The sequence below is a fragment of the Camelus bactrianus genome, chromosome 5 (genome assembly GCF_048773025.1).
Source record: "Camelus bactrianus isolate YW-2024 breed Bactrian camel chromosome 5, ASM4877302v1, whole genome shotgun sequence".
Lineage (NCBI taxonomy): Eukaryota > Metazoa > Chordata > Mammalia > Artiodactyla > Camelidae > Camelus > Camelus bactrianus.
In genome coordinates this window covers 44,024,061-44,042,576 of record NC_133543.1, presented here as the reverse complement: position 1 = coordinate 44,042,576, position 18,516 = coordinate 44,024,061, and the positions used below count along the sequence as shown (strand labels likewise).

General features: G+C 39.3%; 1 protein-coding gene and 1 long non-coding RNA gene across 7 annotated transcripts in view; one reads left to right on the top strand and one right to left on the bottom strand.

Annotated features, from left to right (window-relative positions):
• The window catches only part of ITGB6 (integrin subunit beta 6), a 115,998-nt gene that overhangs the window by 70,318 nt on the left and 27,164 nt on the right, over positions 1–18,516 (top strand). For all 5 annotated transcript variants that reach the window (XR_006720524.2, XR_006720523.2, XR_012506855.1 and 2 more), the window contains 2 exon segments: positions 11,150–11,239; positions 18,319–18,453. Coding sequence is in view for 2 of the 5 variants with exons in the window: in XM_010971366.3 (XP_010969668.1) it covers positions 11,150–11,239; positions 18,319–18,453 (225 nt within the window). In the remaining 3 variants the exon portion in view is untranslated.
• LOC123613194 (uncharacterized) overlaps positions 1–18,516 on the bottom strand; it is a 171,659-nt gene that overhangs the window by 142,002 nt on the left and 11,141 nt on the right. The gene's annotated exons all lie outside the window — the stretch shown is intronic.

Here is an 18,516-nt window from a genome sequence, read left to right as displayed (position 1 = left end):
TTTGTTGCTGAGTAGAGAATAGATGTCACAGGTGTATGACAGGTTGAGGACACCATATGAATTATGGATGTACAGATTTAAAAACATAACACCTTTATTTACCAAATTGCCAGAGCCCTTCCAGGAAGCATCCTCCTGACAACAAGAACAATATAGACCAACGATTCTATACCAGGCATCCTTCAACCTTGGCACTCATTAGACTCCCCTAGGGAGCTTTCTTAAAAACCCAAGGTCCAGGCCAGAGTCTGATCCAATTAAATCAGTATTTCTGGGGCTGAGACTCAGGCACCAGTGTTTTGGTTTTTTTTTTAAATGAAGCGTAGCTGATTTACAATGTTAGTTTTAGGTATACAGCAAAGTGATTCAGTTATACGTATACATACATGTATATTTTTCTTTTCAGATTCTTTTCCATTATATGTTATTACAAGAAATTGAATATAGTTCCCTGTGCTATACAGTAGGTCCTTGTTATTTATCTATTTTATTTACAATAATCTGTGTCTGTTAGAGACACCAGGCATAAGTGTTTTTTAAAGTCTCCTCTGGTGTCTCCAATTACCCAGGGAGTCTGTAAAAACACAGACTCTGATTTAGGTCTGGGCTGGGCCCTGAGATTTGCATTTTTTTCTTAATTGAGGTATAATTGAGATATAATGTCATATTAGTTTCAGGTGTACAACATCATGATTCAACATTTGTATACACTGTGCAAAATTATCACCAGGAAAAGTCTAGTTATCTGTCACCACACATAGTTACAATTTTTTTCTTGTGATAAGAACTTTTAAGATTCACTTTCTTAGCAACTTTCAAATATGCAGTACAGTATTATTAACTATAATCACCATGCTGTACATTGCATCCCATGACTTACTTATTTTATAACAAGAAGTTTGTACTTTTTGATTCCTTCACCCATTTTGCCCACCCCTCATCTCCCCTCTCCTCTGGTAACCACCAATCTGTTCTCTGAATCTATGAACTTGGATTTCTTGCTTGTTTGTTTGTTTATTTTGTTTTGATTTGATTTGTTTATTTTTAGATTCCATGTATAAGTGAAATCATATGGTATTTGTCTTTCTCTGTCTGATTTATTTGACTTAGTATAATGCCTTCAAGATCCATCTGTGTTCTTACAAATGGCAAGACTCCTTTCTTTTTTACCCCTGAATACTATTCCATTGTGTGTGTGTGTGTGTGTGTGTGTGTGTGTGTGTGTGTGTGTATAAATATAAAATATCTTCTTTATCCATCCATTCATTGATGGGCACTTAGGTTGCGTCCAAATCTTTGCTATTGTAAATAACGCTCCAGTGAACATGGAGGTGCATGTATCGTTTTGAATTAGTGTTTTCATTTTCTTCGGATAAATACCCAGAAGTCGAATTGCTGGATCATATAATAGAAATAAAACCATGCATATTTGGTCAATCAATCTGTGATAAAGGAGGCAAGACTATACAATGGGAAAAGGACAGTCTCTTCAATAAATGGTGTTGGGAAAACTGGACAGCCGCATGTGAGAGAATGAAACTAGACTACTATCTCCCACCATACACAAAAACTAACTCAAAACGGATTAAAGACTTGAATGTAAGACCTGAAACCATAAAACTCCTGGAAGAAAACACAGGTAGTAAGCTCCCCTTGACATCAGTCTTGGCAGTGATATTTTTGGATCTGACTCCAAAAGCAAAAGTAGCAAAGGGGAAAATACACAAGTGTGACTACACCAAACTAAAAAGCTTCTGCACAGCAAGGGAAACCATTAACAAAATGAAAAAGCAACCAAAGAATAGGAGAAAATATTTGCAAGTCATATACCTGATAAACTTAATATACAAAATATATAAAGAATTCATACAACTCAACAGCAAAAAAAAAACCCTCAAACAATCTGATTTTAAAATGGACAGAGGACCTGAATAAACATTCTTCCAAATAAGACACACAGATGGCCAACAGACACATGAAAAGATGTCGACATCACTAATTATCACGGAAATGCAAATCTAAACAACAACGAGCTATTATCTCATACCTGTTAGAAACAGCTATCATCAAAAAGACAAGAAATAACAAGTGTTGGCAAGAATGTGGAGAAAAGGGAATCCTCTGTACTGTTGGTGAGAATGTAAACTGGTACAGCCACTATGGAAAAGGGTATGGAGTCTTCTCAAGAAATCAAAAATAAAATTTTACATTTCTCACAAGCTTCCAGATGACGCTGATGCTACTGGTCCACCCACCACACTTCAAGTAACGAGAGCCATTACCTCTTTAGTAGTCCTCAGCCATACACCTGCTTTCTATTTTCTGGTTCCCTTCCTTGTGTTCCTACTAGTCATCCTTCAAAGTTTCATTACCTGCCATTTGGCCTGCAGAGCACAAAGGCTAGTAGCTACTGAGCCCAACAACTCTTCTCATTTAAAAAGAAGCTTTCCAAAGCTTTGGGACTTGCATTCGCCAGCACAGGTCTGCAATTCCTCTAAAAAGGCAGGATAATTTTATTAAGAGAAGATCTGAAGTATCGTTGGGAACAAATTCTCAGGGTAGCCCCTTTATTCCCTCAGTCTCCATTCTCCAGTGCCTCTCAGTGCACATGTTTGTCTCAGAACAGCCACGCACGGTGGGCCCATTCGTCTCCCCTTATCACTCCATGACTGCCGAGCACTGTGTGCTACAGCTTCTAGGCTGACAAGATAATTACATTCCAGGGTAGACAGGAGAGAGCCAGGGAGTGCTCAAAAGTTCCGAAGCCGACTACCTAGTCATTGCTGGTGCAGACTTCAAGATCAAGCACCTGATCTAATTAGCACACTCCCATCGCTGCCTGCCTGCCTGTGGAATGCTGACAATGAAAAGCCTGAAGGCAAAGCAGATATCCTGCAACCCAGAGACAGACATTCATGCTACTTTGTGCCAGAAACAATTACATATTCTTTTTGGAATCTTGGGTGTCCTAGTAACACAGCCAAGCCCAGGGGTAAACTTTTGCATAATACTGGGAGCCCTGCATTCACCAATAATGAACTTCAGAAGCATCGGAATAAAACCTCACAAGAATGAAAGACCTCAGGGGAAGAAAGCCTTCTGATTGCCTTCAGAAGGACGTAAGTCAGCCAATGCAGCCAGCCCCTAACTCTGGAAGAAGCACACGGCCTGACAAAAGAGAGCCTTCACCAGCAAAGAGCTGTTTTCCTTTGACCAGATAAATAGTGCAATACATTCCCTCAGGAAAAAAACAAAAACAAAAAAACTGGTTTTTGCCTCTATGGTTTCTCTACTTCCTACGTTTCTTTCAAGATGTAGCTTTTCAATTTGAAAGTGATTACAGCCACTATGCTTTCTCTTCCTTTCTTTTTCCTTTGCTTTGGGTGGGAAAGCGTTCTTTAATCTCTAAGCCCCTGTATATAAGTACAAGGCATTACTATCTTAACTTTCTAATGAGATTCCCCTTTGATGGCTGGTGGCACTTCCACAGCGAGCAGATGGAGCAGACTGAGCACTAGCTTTAAAGTCAAGACCTGTTTCTACCACTTATTAGCTCTGTGACTGGGCAAGGTACTCAGTTCTCCAGCAAAAACCACAGCTTAAAATATTTAGAGGTTAAAGAAATCAAAAGAACCCAAGCAGAATCTAATGGGTTGAATTGCGTCTCTCCCCACAAAAGATATGTTAAAATCCTAACACCTAGTACCTCACAACATGACCTTTGGAAATAGGGCCTTGCAGATGTAATTAGTGAGGTCATACTTGAGCAGGGCAGACCCTTAATCCAATAGGACCAGTGTTCTAAGAAGAGACGCAGAAACAGACACAGTAGGGAGAACACCACAGGACCATGGAGGCAGAGATGAGAGCAATGTGTCTGTAAGCCAAGGAAAGCTAAGGGTTGCTGGCTGTCACCAGAAGCTAGAAAGAGGCAAAGACAGATTCTCCCCTACAGGTTTCAGAGGGAGCAGGAGACACCTTGCTCTCAGACTTCTGGCCTCCAGAACTGTGAGACAATAAATTTCTATTGTTTGAAGCCGCCCAGGGGGTGGTACTCAGTTACAGCAGCCCTAGGAACGAATACATCCAGGTACCTTAGGCTGACTCCTTAACCTCTCTTGGGCTCACCAGCGATGTCACCAGACCAGGATAGCCATTACCAGGCACCCACTGTCAGTGGCCTGGCTAAGATTCTAACCCCAGGGCAGAGCATGGCAGGTGGGTCCAGCTCTACCACTTCCTGGCTGGATGACCTCGGACAAGTTAGCTCAACAATCTGGGCCTTAGTATCTTGGCATAATAATGGATATTACTGTGGATAATAATAGTACGTTAAATAATAGAGTGTCTGTGGAGAATGAAAGCAATGGCGCCACTGGGCAGGAATGCCAGCTCCTTGTCTACAGTATGGGCTCCTCACAGCATAACAAGTGAGCCATGAGGAACGGAGGAGACAAAGAGCAATGTGATCCCCTCCCCAGCATGCCTGCCACTTCCCTGAGGCTGCCCCGGAGTTCCCACCACAATAGATGCTCCAGGAGCCTGGGGTTTCTGAGAAAGCAAGGGTCAAAAAGAAGGAGGTACTTAGGATGTCAGGGGGCTTGTGAGAGCCTCCCCATCTTGTTGTGGGGGCCTCTGAATTGCTCACTGCCACTCAGGAGGACTTGGTCCTGGGACCAGCTCCTGAGGAAAGGGAGAGACTAAGAAGGAGGCAGGTTGCACTGTGAGCACCAGGGAGTTTGCCCAGCGTACACCTCTCTTGGATCCCCCCAAACCCCATAGAAGGAATCCAGGTAGGAACTGAGTACACCTTGTGGCCAAACACCAGAGAGATCCTAGACCATTTCAGAATTACCTGCACTTCGATGTAGGTAACATCTTGATTACCAAGGAGCATCCCTTGAGGACAGCGAGAATGAATGCCTCCCTGTGCATTCGCTCGTCTCAGAACAGCCACACGCTGTGCATTCGTTCTGTTGTTTTGAGATATACCTAAGCATGAAATTGCTAGGTCGGGGCGTGCACACAGGGCACTGCCAGTTTTCCCAAGTAGTTGTACTAATTCAGACTCCCGCTGGAAGTGTGTGAGGGGGTCGTCGGTTTTTTCAATTCTAGCCATTGTAGTGGGTGCACACTGGCATCTCACTGTGGTTTTAATTTCTATTTCTCTAATGATTAATGATGTTGTATACTTTTCACATACTCTTTTGCCACTTCCATATCCATTTTTGTCAAGATGTCTTTTCCTTGTTGATATGTAGGAGTTGTTTGGACAATCAGGTGCCAAATCAGATGTATGTGTTACAGATATTTTCTCCCACTCATTGGGCTCTTCTCACTCTCTTAAAGGCATCTTTTCAGAACAGAAATTCTTAATTTTATCTATCAGTCTTTTCCTTTGTAGGTAGTGCTTTGGTGTCCTACCTAAGTCACTTTTGTTACCCCTAAGGCAACGAAGATATCTCCCCTGACTTCTATAGTGATAAAAGTCAAAGTAGTGGGTAGGCTGTTAGAGGAGGAGCAATGACTGGGAGGCAGTAGAAGGGAGGATTCTAGGAGGCTGATTATGTTCTATTTCTTCATCTTGGTTACACTTGCTTGTTTACTATTTAAATATTTAATGAACTGTATACTTAATCCTCGTGCATTGTGCATATGTGTTATACTGTCCTTAAAGCTGAGAGAGAGAATGAGAGAAAAAGAGAGAGAGAATGCACAAACAGGAGCCACTAAGAAATACAAGATAATGATCAAAAAATACTGTGAAAGATTAGAGAAAATATTTAGGAACAGATTGTATAAGATCATAGGTTCTCAATCTATACAAGCCAAGATTTTAATAAATGCATTTTAGCAAAAAGACATTTAGTAAGTATACTATTTTTTTTTGGTACAATATTTATTTATTTATTTTTAACATTTTTTTTAAGAGTTATAGTCATTTTACAATGTTGTGTCAAATTCCAGAGTAGAGCACAATTTTTCAGTTATACATGAACATACATATATTCATTGTCACATTTTTTTTCGCTGTGAGCTACCACAAAATCTTGTATATATTTCCCTGCGCTATACAGTATAATCTTGTTTATCTATTCTACATTTTGAAATCCCAGTCTGTCCCTTCTCACCCCCTGCCCCCTTGGCAACAACAGGCTATGTATTCTATGTCTATGAGTCTGTTTCTGTTTTGTATTTATGTTTTGTTTTTTTTTTAGATTTCACATATGAGTGATCTCATATGGTATTTTTTTTTCTGTTTCTGGCTTACTTCACTTAGAATGACATTCTCCAGGAACATCCATGTTGCTGCAAATGGTGTTATGTTGTCGGTTTTTATGGCTGAATAGTATTTCATTGTATAAATATACCACATCTTCTTTATCCGCTCATCTGTTGGTGGACATTTAGGCTGTTTCCATGTCTTGGCTGTTGTAAATAGTGCTGCTATGAACTCTGGGGTGCAGGTGTATTTTTGAAGTAGGGTTCCTTCTGGATATATGCCTAGGAGCAGGATTACTGGGTCATATGGTAAATCTATTCGTAGTCTTTTGAGGAATCTCCATACTGTTTTCCACAATGGCTGCACCAAACTGCATTCCCACCAGTGTAGGAGGGTTCCCTTTTCTCCACAGCCTCTCCAGCATTTGTCATTTGTAGACTTTTGAATGATGGCCATTCTGACTGGTGTGAGGTGATACCTCATTGTAGTTTTGATTTGCATTTCTCTGATAATTAGTGATACTGAGCATTTTTTCATGTGCTTATTGATCACTTGTATTTCTTCCTTGAAGAATTGCTTGTTTAGGTCTTTAGTACATATAGTTGAAGAACAAGAGCAGTGATGTTGGCTAATAGCATCAGACTGAAAATAGAAGTGCTGAGCATTAAACCCCTCTGTATTCATGAGGCTCCACAGAAAGAGTTAAGCAAACACAGAGCCTAAAGAGAAGCAGTAGGTTGCTCTAAATATTTGGTTTTATCTATTCTTAATTAAAATGCTACTAGCAGACATACGGCAAGTCAATTTCTGATTTCCCACCCTCTGATGAGGACAATGGGTGGTGTGGTCTGTGAGGAGTCCATGAGAATACAGCAGAAATGTCACAAGAGTAGGACATAAGGGTCCAGGAGAGTCACCATCCAAGGCAAAAACCCAATCATGATGCCCAGCCAGGAGTCAGCTAATAACACACCGTATCACAGGACATAGCCAGGCTCTGAATCTGAAGGTGACCCAAGTGCAGTCACAGCAGGAATGAAGGTCACATCAGTAGCCACCTCTTCTGTGTGTGAGAATAGCAAGATAGCACCAAAGGCAGCCGAGGGTCTGCCAAGGTCCTTAGCCTGAGTCTCTCTGAAGAGAAAACCAACCAACAGCCTAGCTGGGGTGGCAGGTGTGTGTCTGTGGTTCCTCTGCCCACAGCCAAGCAGGACTGCACATCTGATGGCTGGTTCTGGCAGCCAGAAACCCCGAGGCCCCGAATTTAGAGATACACTTGGAGACGAGCCCAGAGTGTGCAGGTGTGAATTCAGGCACTTTCCTCTAAAGCCGTTGATGCCTGCCCACTAAATGACCCCCCTCCCCATTTCTTATTCTCTACCCTGGACAAACAAGAGACTTCCAGGGAGCAAATGCAGACTGCTGGACAAATAAGAAATCTTTTTTTGAGATTGGGGCAGAGTGAACAAAAAAATAGGGCTTGATGGCTATTTACAATAGTCAAGACATGGAAGCAACCCTAAATGTCCATTGACAGATGATTGGATAAAGAAAAAGTGATATACATATACAATGGAATATTACTCGACCATAAAAAGGAATGAAATAAAGCCATGTGCAGCAACGTGGATGGACCTAGAGATTATCATATTAAGTGAAGTCCAACAGAGAAACATAAATATCCTATAATTTCACTATATGTGGAATCTAAAAAAATGACGCAAATGAACTTATTTACAAACCAGAAACCGACTCACAGACATAGAAAACAAACTTATGGCTACCAAAGGGAGGGGGTTGGGAAGGGATAAATTAGGAGTTTGGGATTTGCAGATACTAACTACTATATACAAAATAAATAAACAAAAAGGTCCTACTGTATAGCACCAGGAACTATATTCAACAGCTTATAATAACCAATAATAACTAAGAAAAAAATACATATATAACTGAATCACTGTACTGCACACCAGAAACTAACACAACAGTGTAAATCAACTATTCTTCAATTAAAAAAAAAATAGGGCTTGATGAAAGAAGTTTAAAAAAAAAACCAAGGCAAGCAGAAAAAGCCAACCTTGCAAACATGAGTGAGAAAAGCAACCTCAGGAACTCCTGGGTGGCATGGTGGGGAGGAAGGGAGAAAATCCATAATTAGGATAATCCATGGACAGATAACAGGGAATCAAGCGCAAGAAATTCAAGCCCGAGCACAGGAGTTTACATTTCTAAGCAGCTCATGCAACATCGCGTTTTCAGAGTTCACCATTGCTAATAGCCAAGATTTCTCTTTTACAGTCACACTGCTATAATTTATCACATCCAGGCATGCAAAATCATACTTTTTCTAACATTAAACATGTTTAACCAGGACAATTTATAATAGCACTTTAGGGCTTTAATGAAAGAAAGGCATTTGACATATGATATTTACAGTAATCATAATACTGCAAGATTTAAAGTATAATTTTTTACAGTGTTAGATCAGGACGCCAAATTGTCCATGTTTTCAGTCAGTTATTTGCAATGCTTTGGGGGCGAATCAGCATCCAGAAATTAATTAATAGTCTTCGTCTCCACAATGATCAGTGCTATCCCTGGGTACTGCTGCTGGCTGCCAGCTCCTTTATACCCTCGCTCTAGTGGCAATCAGCAAATGTGATTAATGTTAAACCACTTGTCCTAATAGCCAAATGCCAAATGTCATACCACATTCAGGATCGTAATTATGCTTTAGGAAGTAGATGGATTTGGCTTTGTTAACCAAGAATTAACCCAAAATCTGGAGGCCACTTGAACTACTGCTTCTGGCAAATGCCCGTTATATCTCGGCCTTGAGGGTACCAGGACATTTTTCAAGGATAGCAGTTTCATGCAAAGCTAAGGGCCATGAAATTCTTTCTCAAAAGCATCTAAACCTTTCTTTGTCAAGCACTAAACGTTCCCTCCGCCTTCTCTTCTGGGACCAGTTGAATTTACACACATTCCAGCTCCACTGAGTGAAATTCAAGTTCCCATTTAGGTATTTGCTGTTAACCACAGGTCTCATGCTTCATGGCCCTTTTGACATGTGTTTATTTGAAAAAGTAAGTCAATGAACCGGTGCCTTCCTTGTGTTTGACAAGTTCTACCTGACTCAGGGAAACAGAGGGGGACCCACCTTCAACAGTGATGGGGGACAAGGCACACAGTAATGGGAGGAATGCTACCCAAATTACTACCCACAGCCCCTTCGATAATAAAAGACAGTGTCAAGGCAAACAGACAAGTGACCCTTTTTTAAGAGCTCAGATGTGCGTCAACTTCAAAATTACACACAATCATGACAGTGAAACATTACAAGTAGAACTTCACAAAGCCCACAAATTAAAACCAAAGTCCATTTTTCCATATAAGAGGTGTAGAAGGTTTGGAGTTAGCCCAGGTGCCCACTTCTAACAAGTGCCCGGGACCACCCAGAGCATGTTGGTGTTCCAACATCACCCTGGCTTCATTTGTTCCTCTCTTTGGTTCCCCTTGTCCTGACTGACTGGCTTAGTGTCATGATTATAATTAATTCTAATTTAGTTTTGTGCATTTCTAAACTACTTCAATCTTCTTTGGAATAAGATGGGATATCATTATGTTTGAACTATAGGAGATACCCTAAATTCTTCACTCAAGGCTTACTTCTCTTTCTTTTATCTACAATTGTAATAAATTCAGTCATCTGATTTCACAACACACAGCAACTTAGACGAGCAAAACAAGTGATTGTCTCCTCCTGATGTAGCACAGCACATGAAGCCTGCTTAATAGATGTTGCTGAATGCAAAAAGAAATGAATACATGAGTGAACTGATAGGCAAATGACACCTTACAGCTTAACAAGGAGAAGATAGAAACTATTTTAAAAACAAATAAAACAAAAGCATAGCAGTTGGGGTTCATTTGGTATGGGTGTGATCTATCTGTAGATTTTAGAAGATTTGATGAGTATAGAGTTATAGTTAATATTGGTAAGTGTGACTACTTCAAAAAATAAGTCGTTATGCTTGAATGTCTTTATTTAAGAAGACAAGAATGTGTGTGTACTATACACTTTAGAAGAGTTCTTGTTTGCAAATAAAGTTTTAAAACATAAAACTTAAGGAAGGGCTAATTTTCAGCTGTCTAGAAAATTGCCTTCTTTGCAATGCTTCACTCCTTGGCCATGTTTGATACCTGAAGGGATGGACTAATACTGTGAGTTCTTCTCTGATGGGAACAACATCTCAGGGGAAGGAGTGCAGGGGGAGAATGCAGATGGTTCAGAACTAGGCTCTGATTCAGTCAATTGTAATGAGTGGGGAGTGATTCCAATCAACGCCAGTACCATGCTGACATTCCTAAAAGAGTAGTCATTACCACTAGGAAAAGGGGAGTTAACAGCAAGCATCCAAACAATTCACTCCTTTGCTTCACCAAGCAAGTGACTGACAATTAAGATCTCTGGACTGAATGACTTGTAGGGTGACCTGATGACAGTTAGGGACTCTCATGCACCAAACCTTGGTTTCTGCAATGCCACAAAAGATAAAAGACCGTTCCTAGTGGTATGCTCAGAACTTTTGGACAAAGGATGTTCCATGACTGGAAGATATTATCTAAGTGTTATTTCTATTTGAGACTTGACTCCAGTCGTGATATAAATGACAGCCCTAGACTAAGGCAACCACAGACACTAGATTTCTCCAGCGGTGACTCTGACCATTTCATTTCCCACTTGAGTGCAGGAAGCAGCACAAGGCCGAGCTACAATTTCAGGAGAAACACCCATTTATTATGAGGAGCCTGTTTCTCCTGGCCAGTTAAACAGAGGCCATCTCATCCAGCAGGTTGAACCCCACATTTAATGCTTCTCAATTACAAGTGAGCAAAGATTGACTTACTCTCATTTGTTTACAGAATTATGCAAAACTCATTCCTGGAGCTACAGTAGGAGTACTTCAGAAGGACTCAGGAAACATTCTCCAGCTGATCATCTCGGCTTATGAAGTATGGTATTTTACAGTTGACTTTTTTTTTTTTTTTTTGTATTTTTTGGTATTTAAAAACTAAGATATGTTTTAGGCAATTAAATGTGCTCCTCTTTTTTTTTTTTTTTTTTTTTTGGTAGAGGCAGTGCTTATCCAAAGAAAATCTCTCTGCATTAATGTAGCCAAAACATAAATTTCGTTCACTTTATTTGCAGATATTCTTCCTGGAAGGTGGGGCAGAAGGTAGAAAAATCATAAACCTGATCATAAAGTTGAGGTTGTTTTGAACAGCAATAACTAACAGCAGTGCTGTCACCTGCAAAATTTTAATTCTACTGAAAAGGCTTCATGAGTCATACAATTAAGCTCCACACCTCTCTGCCTGAAAAAAAGTGGTTTAAATTGCCAATGAGTAACAGAGCTGTGAGAACTAACTCCACAGGCTTAATGAGACTACATCATACCTCAAGGGAAAAACACCAAAGCACACCAGGAACACTTTGTAGAGTCTCTGCTTTGGGAACCAGGGAAATTTTCCATTAGTTTTATGTTTTTTGTTTTTTTTTTTTTGGCCTGACTTTGTAAATTAGTGCCTGAGGAGAGAATTTTTCTTTAAGATACATACCTACTGGGTTGCTACGTTTTCTTTATTTTCATTTCATAACTCAATCAACGGTTGATAGTTGCCAACTTTAAAAAAACATTTGGTTCCTAAATATCATTATCACCCCCCCCCCACTTTGCTTTTACTTAAAAAGAAAAGAGTACCCACACACCTACACACACATACACACAAAGATGAAGATGAAGCTCTAATTAGGACAGGAATGAACAAATAAATTTTTAAAAAGCAATAAAGCTCTAATAGTTGCTCTAAACAGCAGTTACATAATAAGTGAATGAAATTCTAATTTTTGATGTTTTAAAATTACAAATAAATGACCATATGCACTATATGCCGGTACTTAGTATAAACTGAAGCAGTGTTCCTTGACATTTCAGAATCTTCTGGGAGGCTTTTTAAAAATATGTGTGTCCAGATTCCTCTTACAGATGTCTTAGGAGAACTTTAAGGGAAGGAAGAGCTACATATTTTGCAAAAACCTCCCCAGTGATTTTGACATCACCCCACCAATTCTGAAACTCACCTTAACAGCCAAAAGCAAGTTATTTTTGCTCAAATACATTTCCTCAAATAATAAAATACAGGTGATCCATTAAAATTATAGGATGAGGGTTTCTTTCACTCACATCTTCAGAAACTTCAGTTTTCTTAGCTTACATCAAAAATTAATCACCACACTATTTCATGCTTGAAATTTGTCCAGACAGGAAAGCTTGTCAACAAAATACTATAAAAACCTTCCTCCCTCTTATGCAGTAAAATTTTAGTGTGTAGAATCAAGTAAAATCACATGGCAAATCTTCACTGAATTAGAACACACTCAATTTTCTTTAACTCCGTACTGTCAAAAGTGCTGGCCACTAACATCTTCAAAGGAATTAAGCAAATTACAAAACAGTGAATTGTCAAAAATAATGCCGCTTCCTGTCTGACCAGCCCTGTTTGTGCCCCCACTTGTTCTTTCAGAGTTTACCTCTCACTTTATGGCCCCAAATCACTCATATAATTTACAGAGTAGTTGAAATCAAGGCATCAAACATTTGAAGTGAATCTTGTGTCTTTATTTTACTGTCTCAAAAATATGAAATGTTTATTCTCCTTTTATCAAAGGAGTTATTGAAACTCTGTGATTCACTGGGTGAGATATGCAACAGATCTTGGAACTAGTTCAAATTAGTTTTCTATTCTGTTATTTTTAAATGTATCCTCAAAGGACTTTGAAATATCCATAGACTGGATATTTTTATATAAATATAAAAATAAATATATATATATACATATATATATATAAGTATATATAAATAAAAAGAGAGAAGGAAAGAGACTATATTGAGAGAAAATATAAAATGCTTCTGACTTACAGTGGGGCAGAGGCAAAGAATTTGTGTTTATAATTAGTGACTACAAACTTCAGCTCAGTATTTTACAGTGCCATATTGACATTTAAAAAAAAGTTAAATACTGGAAGTGTGTTTATCTGGACATCAGTCACTAATTTCCTTCCTTCCTTAACCATATAATAAAAGTTGCTGAAATATCAGTGCTCCCAAGGGTAAGCTCTTCTACTAACATTTACGCTCCAGAAGGGAAGTGACTTATTTTGTTTTGTTTTGCCTGGTTCATTGTAGATGCTCAATAAATGAATGAATGATATGATGAAATATACAAACAAACAGTGATGTCCTTTTCATTCACATTAAAATATTTCTGGTGAAATTTGCAATATGATATTCTAATTATATCGATGCTGAGATTTCCTTCATTCGGGTTAGATTATGTCATGCACTACTCCTAATTGCTGTCATCTATAGCCTTTCAGGTCATATCCCTCTTTTCTCATTTAGTTCACTGTGACACTGACTCCAATACCGCTCCTGTCTTAATTCTGGATGATTTCAGCCTAAGTGTGTGTGTGTGTGTGTGTGTGTGTGTGTGTGTGTGTGTGTGTGTATCCTTCCCATATCCTAGCCTCTCTCAGTTTCTTGAACTCTGCTTCTAAAATGATCTTGTTCCCTTCCCATTTAATTACCTTCTCATACCTTCACTCTCTTGTCATACCTTAAACCTTATCATTGCCAATAAACTCCTTCATAATCTCAATTGTGTGCAATCCATTCTCTGATCACCACTTCCAATTTTTTCAGCTCACTCCTACTAGTTCCTCTAATATTTCTTCCAACTCATTAAGATCTCCAATTAATTGACCCTACCCCCTCTTTACAGCTCCTCATCCCCTTGATGACCTCTCTCACCTGGACCCCCCAGCTTACATTCAATCATTGTGATCACTCCTTAGACACACTCTCAACTCCCCTTCACCTTATCAGTCCTTTGAGGTTGTTGGCCAACTGTGGTTCTGTTAAAATTCAACTGTCCACTCACTCTGCAAAGCTGAATGGGAATGGGAAAAACATACAATTATGCTACCTGCTCTCACTTTAAATTCATGATCATGGACCTCAAGCAGACCCTTGGTGCTGCCCAGCAACCATATTATATTTCTCTAGCAGACATTCAAGTGGAGCTATCTAGGAGTTGGTTGATATGTTAGGTGGCAATTCAGGAGAATAACCTGGATTCTCCCAAACATACTTTGCCAATAGTTTTTTGCTTCTCGACTGATGGTAATTCCATCCTTCATTTGCTTGGCCAAAAAGCTTGGAATGATCCTTGACTCTCCTTTTTCTCTTACACTGTACATTTAGTCCATCAGAAAATTTTATTGGCTGTGTTCTCAAATTTATTTAGAATTTGATCTAGTCACTGCCTCCAGTGTCCTCATCTTAGTTGGAGCCACCATCTTCATTCACTGAATTATTGAAAAAGCCTCCTAAGTGCTGTTTTTCCTATGTTCTGTATTCAACAAAACAGCTAGAATTTTCTTTTAAAATATTGTCAACTCCTATCACTCTTGTATTCAACAAAACAGCTAGAATTTTCTTTTAAAATATTGTCAACTCCTATCACTCTTTTGTAAATAGTCCTAGCTTTTTTCTCAATTTATGTAGAGTAAAAACCGAATTCTTTTTTTTAATTGAAGTATAGTTGATTTACAATATTGTGCTAGTTTCAGGTGTAAGCAAAGTGATTGAGATATACGTATATATACATTTTCAGATTCTTTTCCATCATAGGATAGTACGTGATATTGAATATAGTTCCCTGTGTTATACAATAAACCCTTGTTGCTTATCTATTTAATACATATTAGTGTGTATCTGTTAATCCCATGCTTGTAATTTATCCCTCCCCCCCTTCCCCTTTGGTAACCAAGTGTTTTATATGTCTGAGTCTATTCCTGTTTTTGTAAATAAGTTCCTTTGCATTATTTTTTTAGATTCCACATATAAGCGATTTCACGTATTTGTCTTTCTCTGTCTGACTTCAGTCAGTATGATCATTTCTAGATTCATCCATGTTGACACAAGTGGCATTATTTTAGGCTTTTTTAGGCTGAGTAGTATATATATACACACACACACCCCACGTCTTCTTTATCCAATCATCTGTCGATGGACATTTAGGTTGCTCCCATGTCTTGGCTGTTGTAAATAGTGTTTCTATGTACATTGGGGTGCATATATATTTTCAAATTAGTTTTCATCTTTTCTGGATATGTGCCCAAGAGTAGGATTGTTGGATTATATGGTAAGTCTATTTTTAGTTTTTTAAGGAACCTCCGTACTGTCCTCCATAGTGGCTGCAGCACTTTACATTCTCACCAACAGTGTAGGAGGGTTCCCTTTTCTCCACACTCTCTCCAGCACTTGTTATTTGTAAGCTTTTTGATGATAAAAGCCAAATTCTTTACAATGGCCTACTGGGACCCTACCAGATCTGTTCCCCTCCAGCCTGTTACCTCTGACTTCACCCCTGTTATTCTCCTCTAACACTCTCTGCTTCAGTACAGCAACCCTGCCCTCCTCACTGTTCTGTTCCCAGAAAATGCCAGCCAGACATGGTCCTGCCCTAGGGCTACACTCTTTTCACACAAACCAGCATGGCTAATTTCCCCTCACTTTCTTGAAATGTCACCTTCTTAATGAATCCCACTCTACTTTTTAAGAATTGCAGCCTGTACCCCCTGCCCACAATCTCTTAATCTTCATTATTTCACCTTAACTTTTTTCCATAGCATTCATCACCTTCTGGGTGCTATGTAATTTTCATATTTATTATGTGGTTTCCTCTCTGTGTTCCCACACTGGATTGTAAACTCAGTCAAGGGCTCAGCCATTTTAGTGGTTTTTGCTTCCCAAGCACCAAGAACAGTGTCTGGTACAAAATGGACACCCAGGAAGTATTTTCTGAATGAATAAACTGATAATGTAACTACTTGCAATAAAACAGTTTTAAAGAGTAAATTCTAATGCTAAATTGGCAGAATTTGAAATCATAAGACATGTTGGGCATCATCTTCAGGACTGAGAAATGACACTTCCATCTCTGATGAAGACCACATTCTGAAAAGTGGATCTGTGTCCATCTACGGAAGAAGGGCAAATTAAAAGGCAGGGAAGAGAAGTGACTTAGAGTTTACAGTCAGCAACTTAGAAGTAGGAGGAAGGCAGGGTCATCTTACCATGCAGTTGACAAAATCATACTTCAGGAAAATGAGAAGCTGAATATGCCTTTAAAATTCTATTAAGGAAATGGGTATAGGGACTTAAATCCTTTTAGATGAAGTGTAACTTAATTCTTAATATTTTACAGTTTGTTTTTATTCTGTTTTTTAAAAAGTAATTTGGTTTTGTCCCCCAAATACAGACTTTTCTTTGCTAAAAGAAAGAGGAGTAAAGAAAGTCTGAAGAATAACATTAGCTTTCGCCCAGACAGACAGCTCTTCCTCTTTCCTTAACATTCTTCCTCCTGGAAAACATTGCCTTCACCTCCCCCTCTGCCACACCCCACGTGCCCCCAGACCAAGTCTTCCTCTCTTCCACCTTCATTGTGTACACCAGCCCCACCCCCTAGTCCCTGATCCTCACGCCTCGGGCCAGGGAGAATGCAGCAACACACCTGTTCCTTGATTCATCTTCCTACCCCCACTTCTAGCCTATCCTGCACAAGCCTTCCAGACCACCTTCCCGCAGCTGTGTTTTCTAGTCAATTGGGCACCTGCTTAAAAGCTTCAGGAAATGTTTCCCACAGGTCTGAACTCATCTCTGCCAGCCTCAGGGCTCTTTGTTGCCTTGTGTCTCTCAGGACAGTAGGGCTGCAGGCTTGGTCTGAGCCCCTCTTATCTCCACTCTATACCACTCCTGGCACTGGGCTTTCTCTCTGCTAGTCCCCTCTCCTAAAATACCACTGCCATTCACTCCACACATCTCAATCCAAACCAGCCCCTAAGGACTGTCTTCTAATACTTCTACCTTCACTGACCGCCCTCTTTTCTGAACTCTCTCAAACCCTTATGTATTACACTTTTTTTTTCTAATTTAATGGTATATTAACTGACATTGTATGTTAAATGCTTTACTTGGTTCCATCTTGGCTTTTTCCAGGAAGGTGATCAACTTGAGGGCAGAAATCCAGTCTTGTACTCATTCCCCCAGATCTAGCTCTATACTGAATGTATGATAGGGACTCTATAAATTCCAGCATTGATTTCAAGGCACAGTTTCTCCCACATTTTAACATCTCTAAAATTGGGATACATTTTATAATTAATCATGTCTTACTGATGCTTTCAGTAGAGTGAAGTCATAATGTAGATTTCACTGCCTGAACATGTATAAACTTGGCAGTAACTGTGTATGTTATTGGCACTTCAGTTCACTAAGTGCACAGTTGGTATTGTAAGTGTTGAGTATAACTGCCATTTTTAAATATCTTCCAAGTTTGTACTAGGATTCGGTATTGAAATGGAAAGTTATTGTATATGCAGAAATATACCCAAATAGAACAACAGGGAAGCAAATACTGACATCAGTGAAACAGACATTCATTGTTGGAGGAATGACTCAATTCTGAATTCCTTACAAAGCAACAACCAGCTGCTTTATGGGACCCAAAAATGATGGTACTTAAGATACAAATAAAGGAAACTGTTATATATTTATTTACTGAGATGCCAGCAAAAGAATTGTCTTTAATGTGCCAAGCAATACAATTCAGGAATGGAGAAGTTTGCCAAACCCTCAGAATGGATAAAATAGTTTTTAAAGCAATGATAGACTGATGGGATTGATTCATATGTTGTGCAAAACAAACCTGAGGTATTCTGTCATAGCTTAATTGTCATAAGATAATGGTGTCTCTTATCATTGATGGCGTCTTAGATTCGATAAAATACGGTGAAGTGTGTGTGTGTATTGCTTGCTTTCCTGCTTGATTGGTGATATGGTGAATTTCTTTTAGACCCAATTTAATTTTATTCATTTGTTGTTTAATGAACATGAATCACAGATTCTTCTTTTCTGGTTCTATTTTTTGGTTGTGACTTCATTCAACTCTTTATGTCTTAACTGAAGGAACTGCGGTCCGAGGTGGAGCTGGAAGTGTTAGGAGACACAGAAGGACTCAACCTGTCATTCACAGCCATCTGCAACAACAGCACCCCCGTTCCACACCAAAAGAAATGCTCTCACATGAAGGTGGGAGACACAGTAAGTAGATGGCCAATAGATCATCTGAAAAAACGTTCAGGTCATCAGTCCAAAGTTACCTTG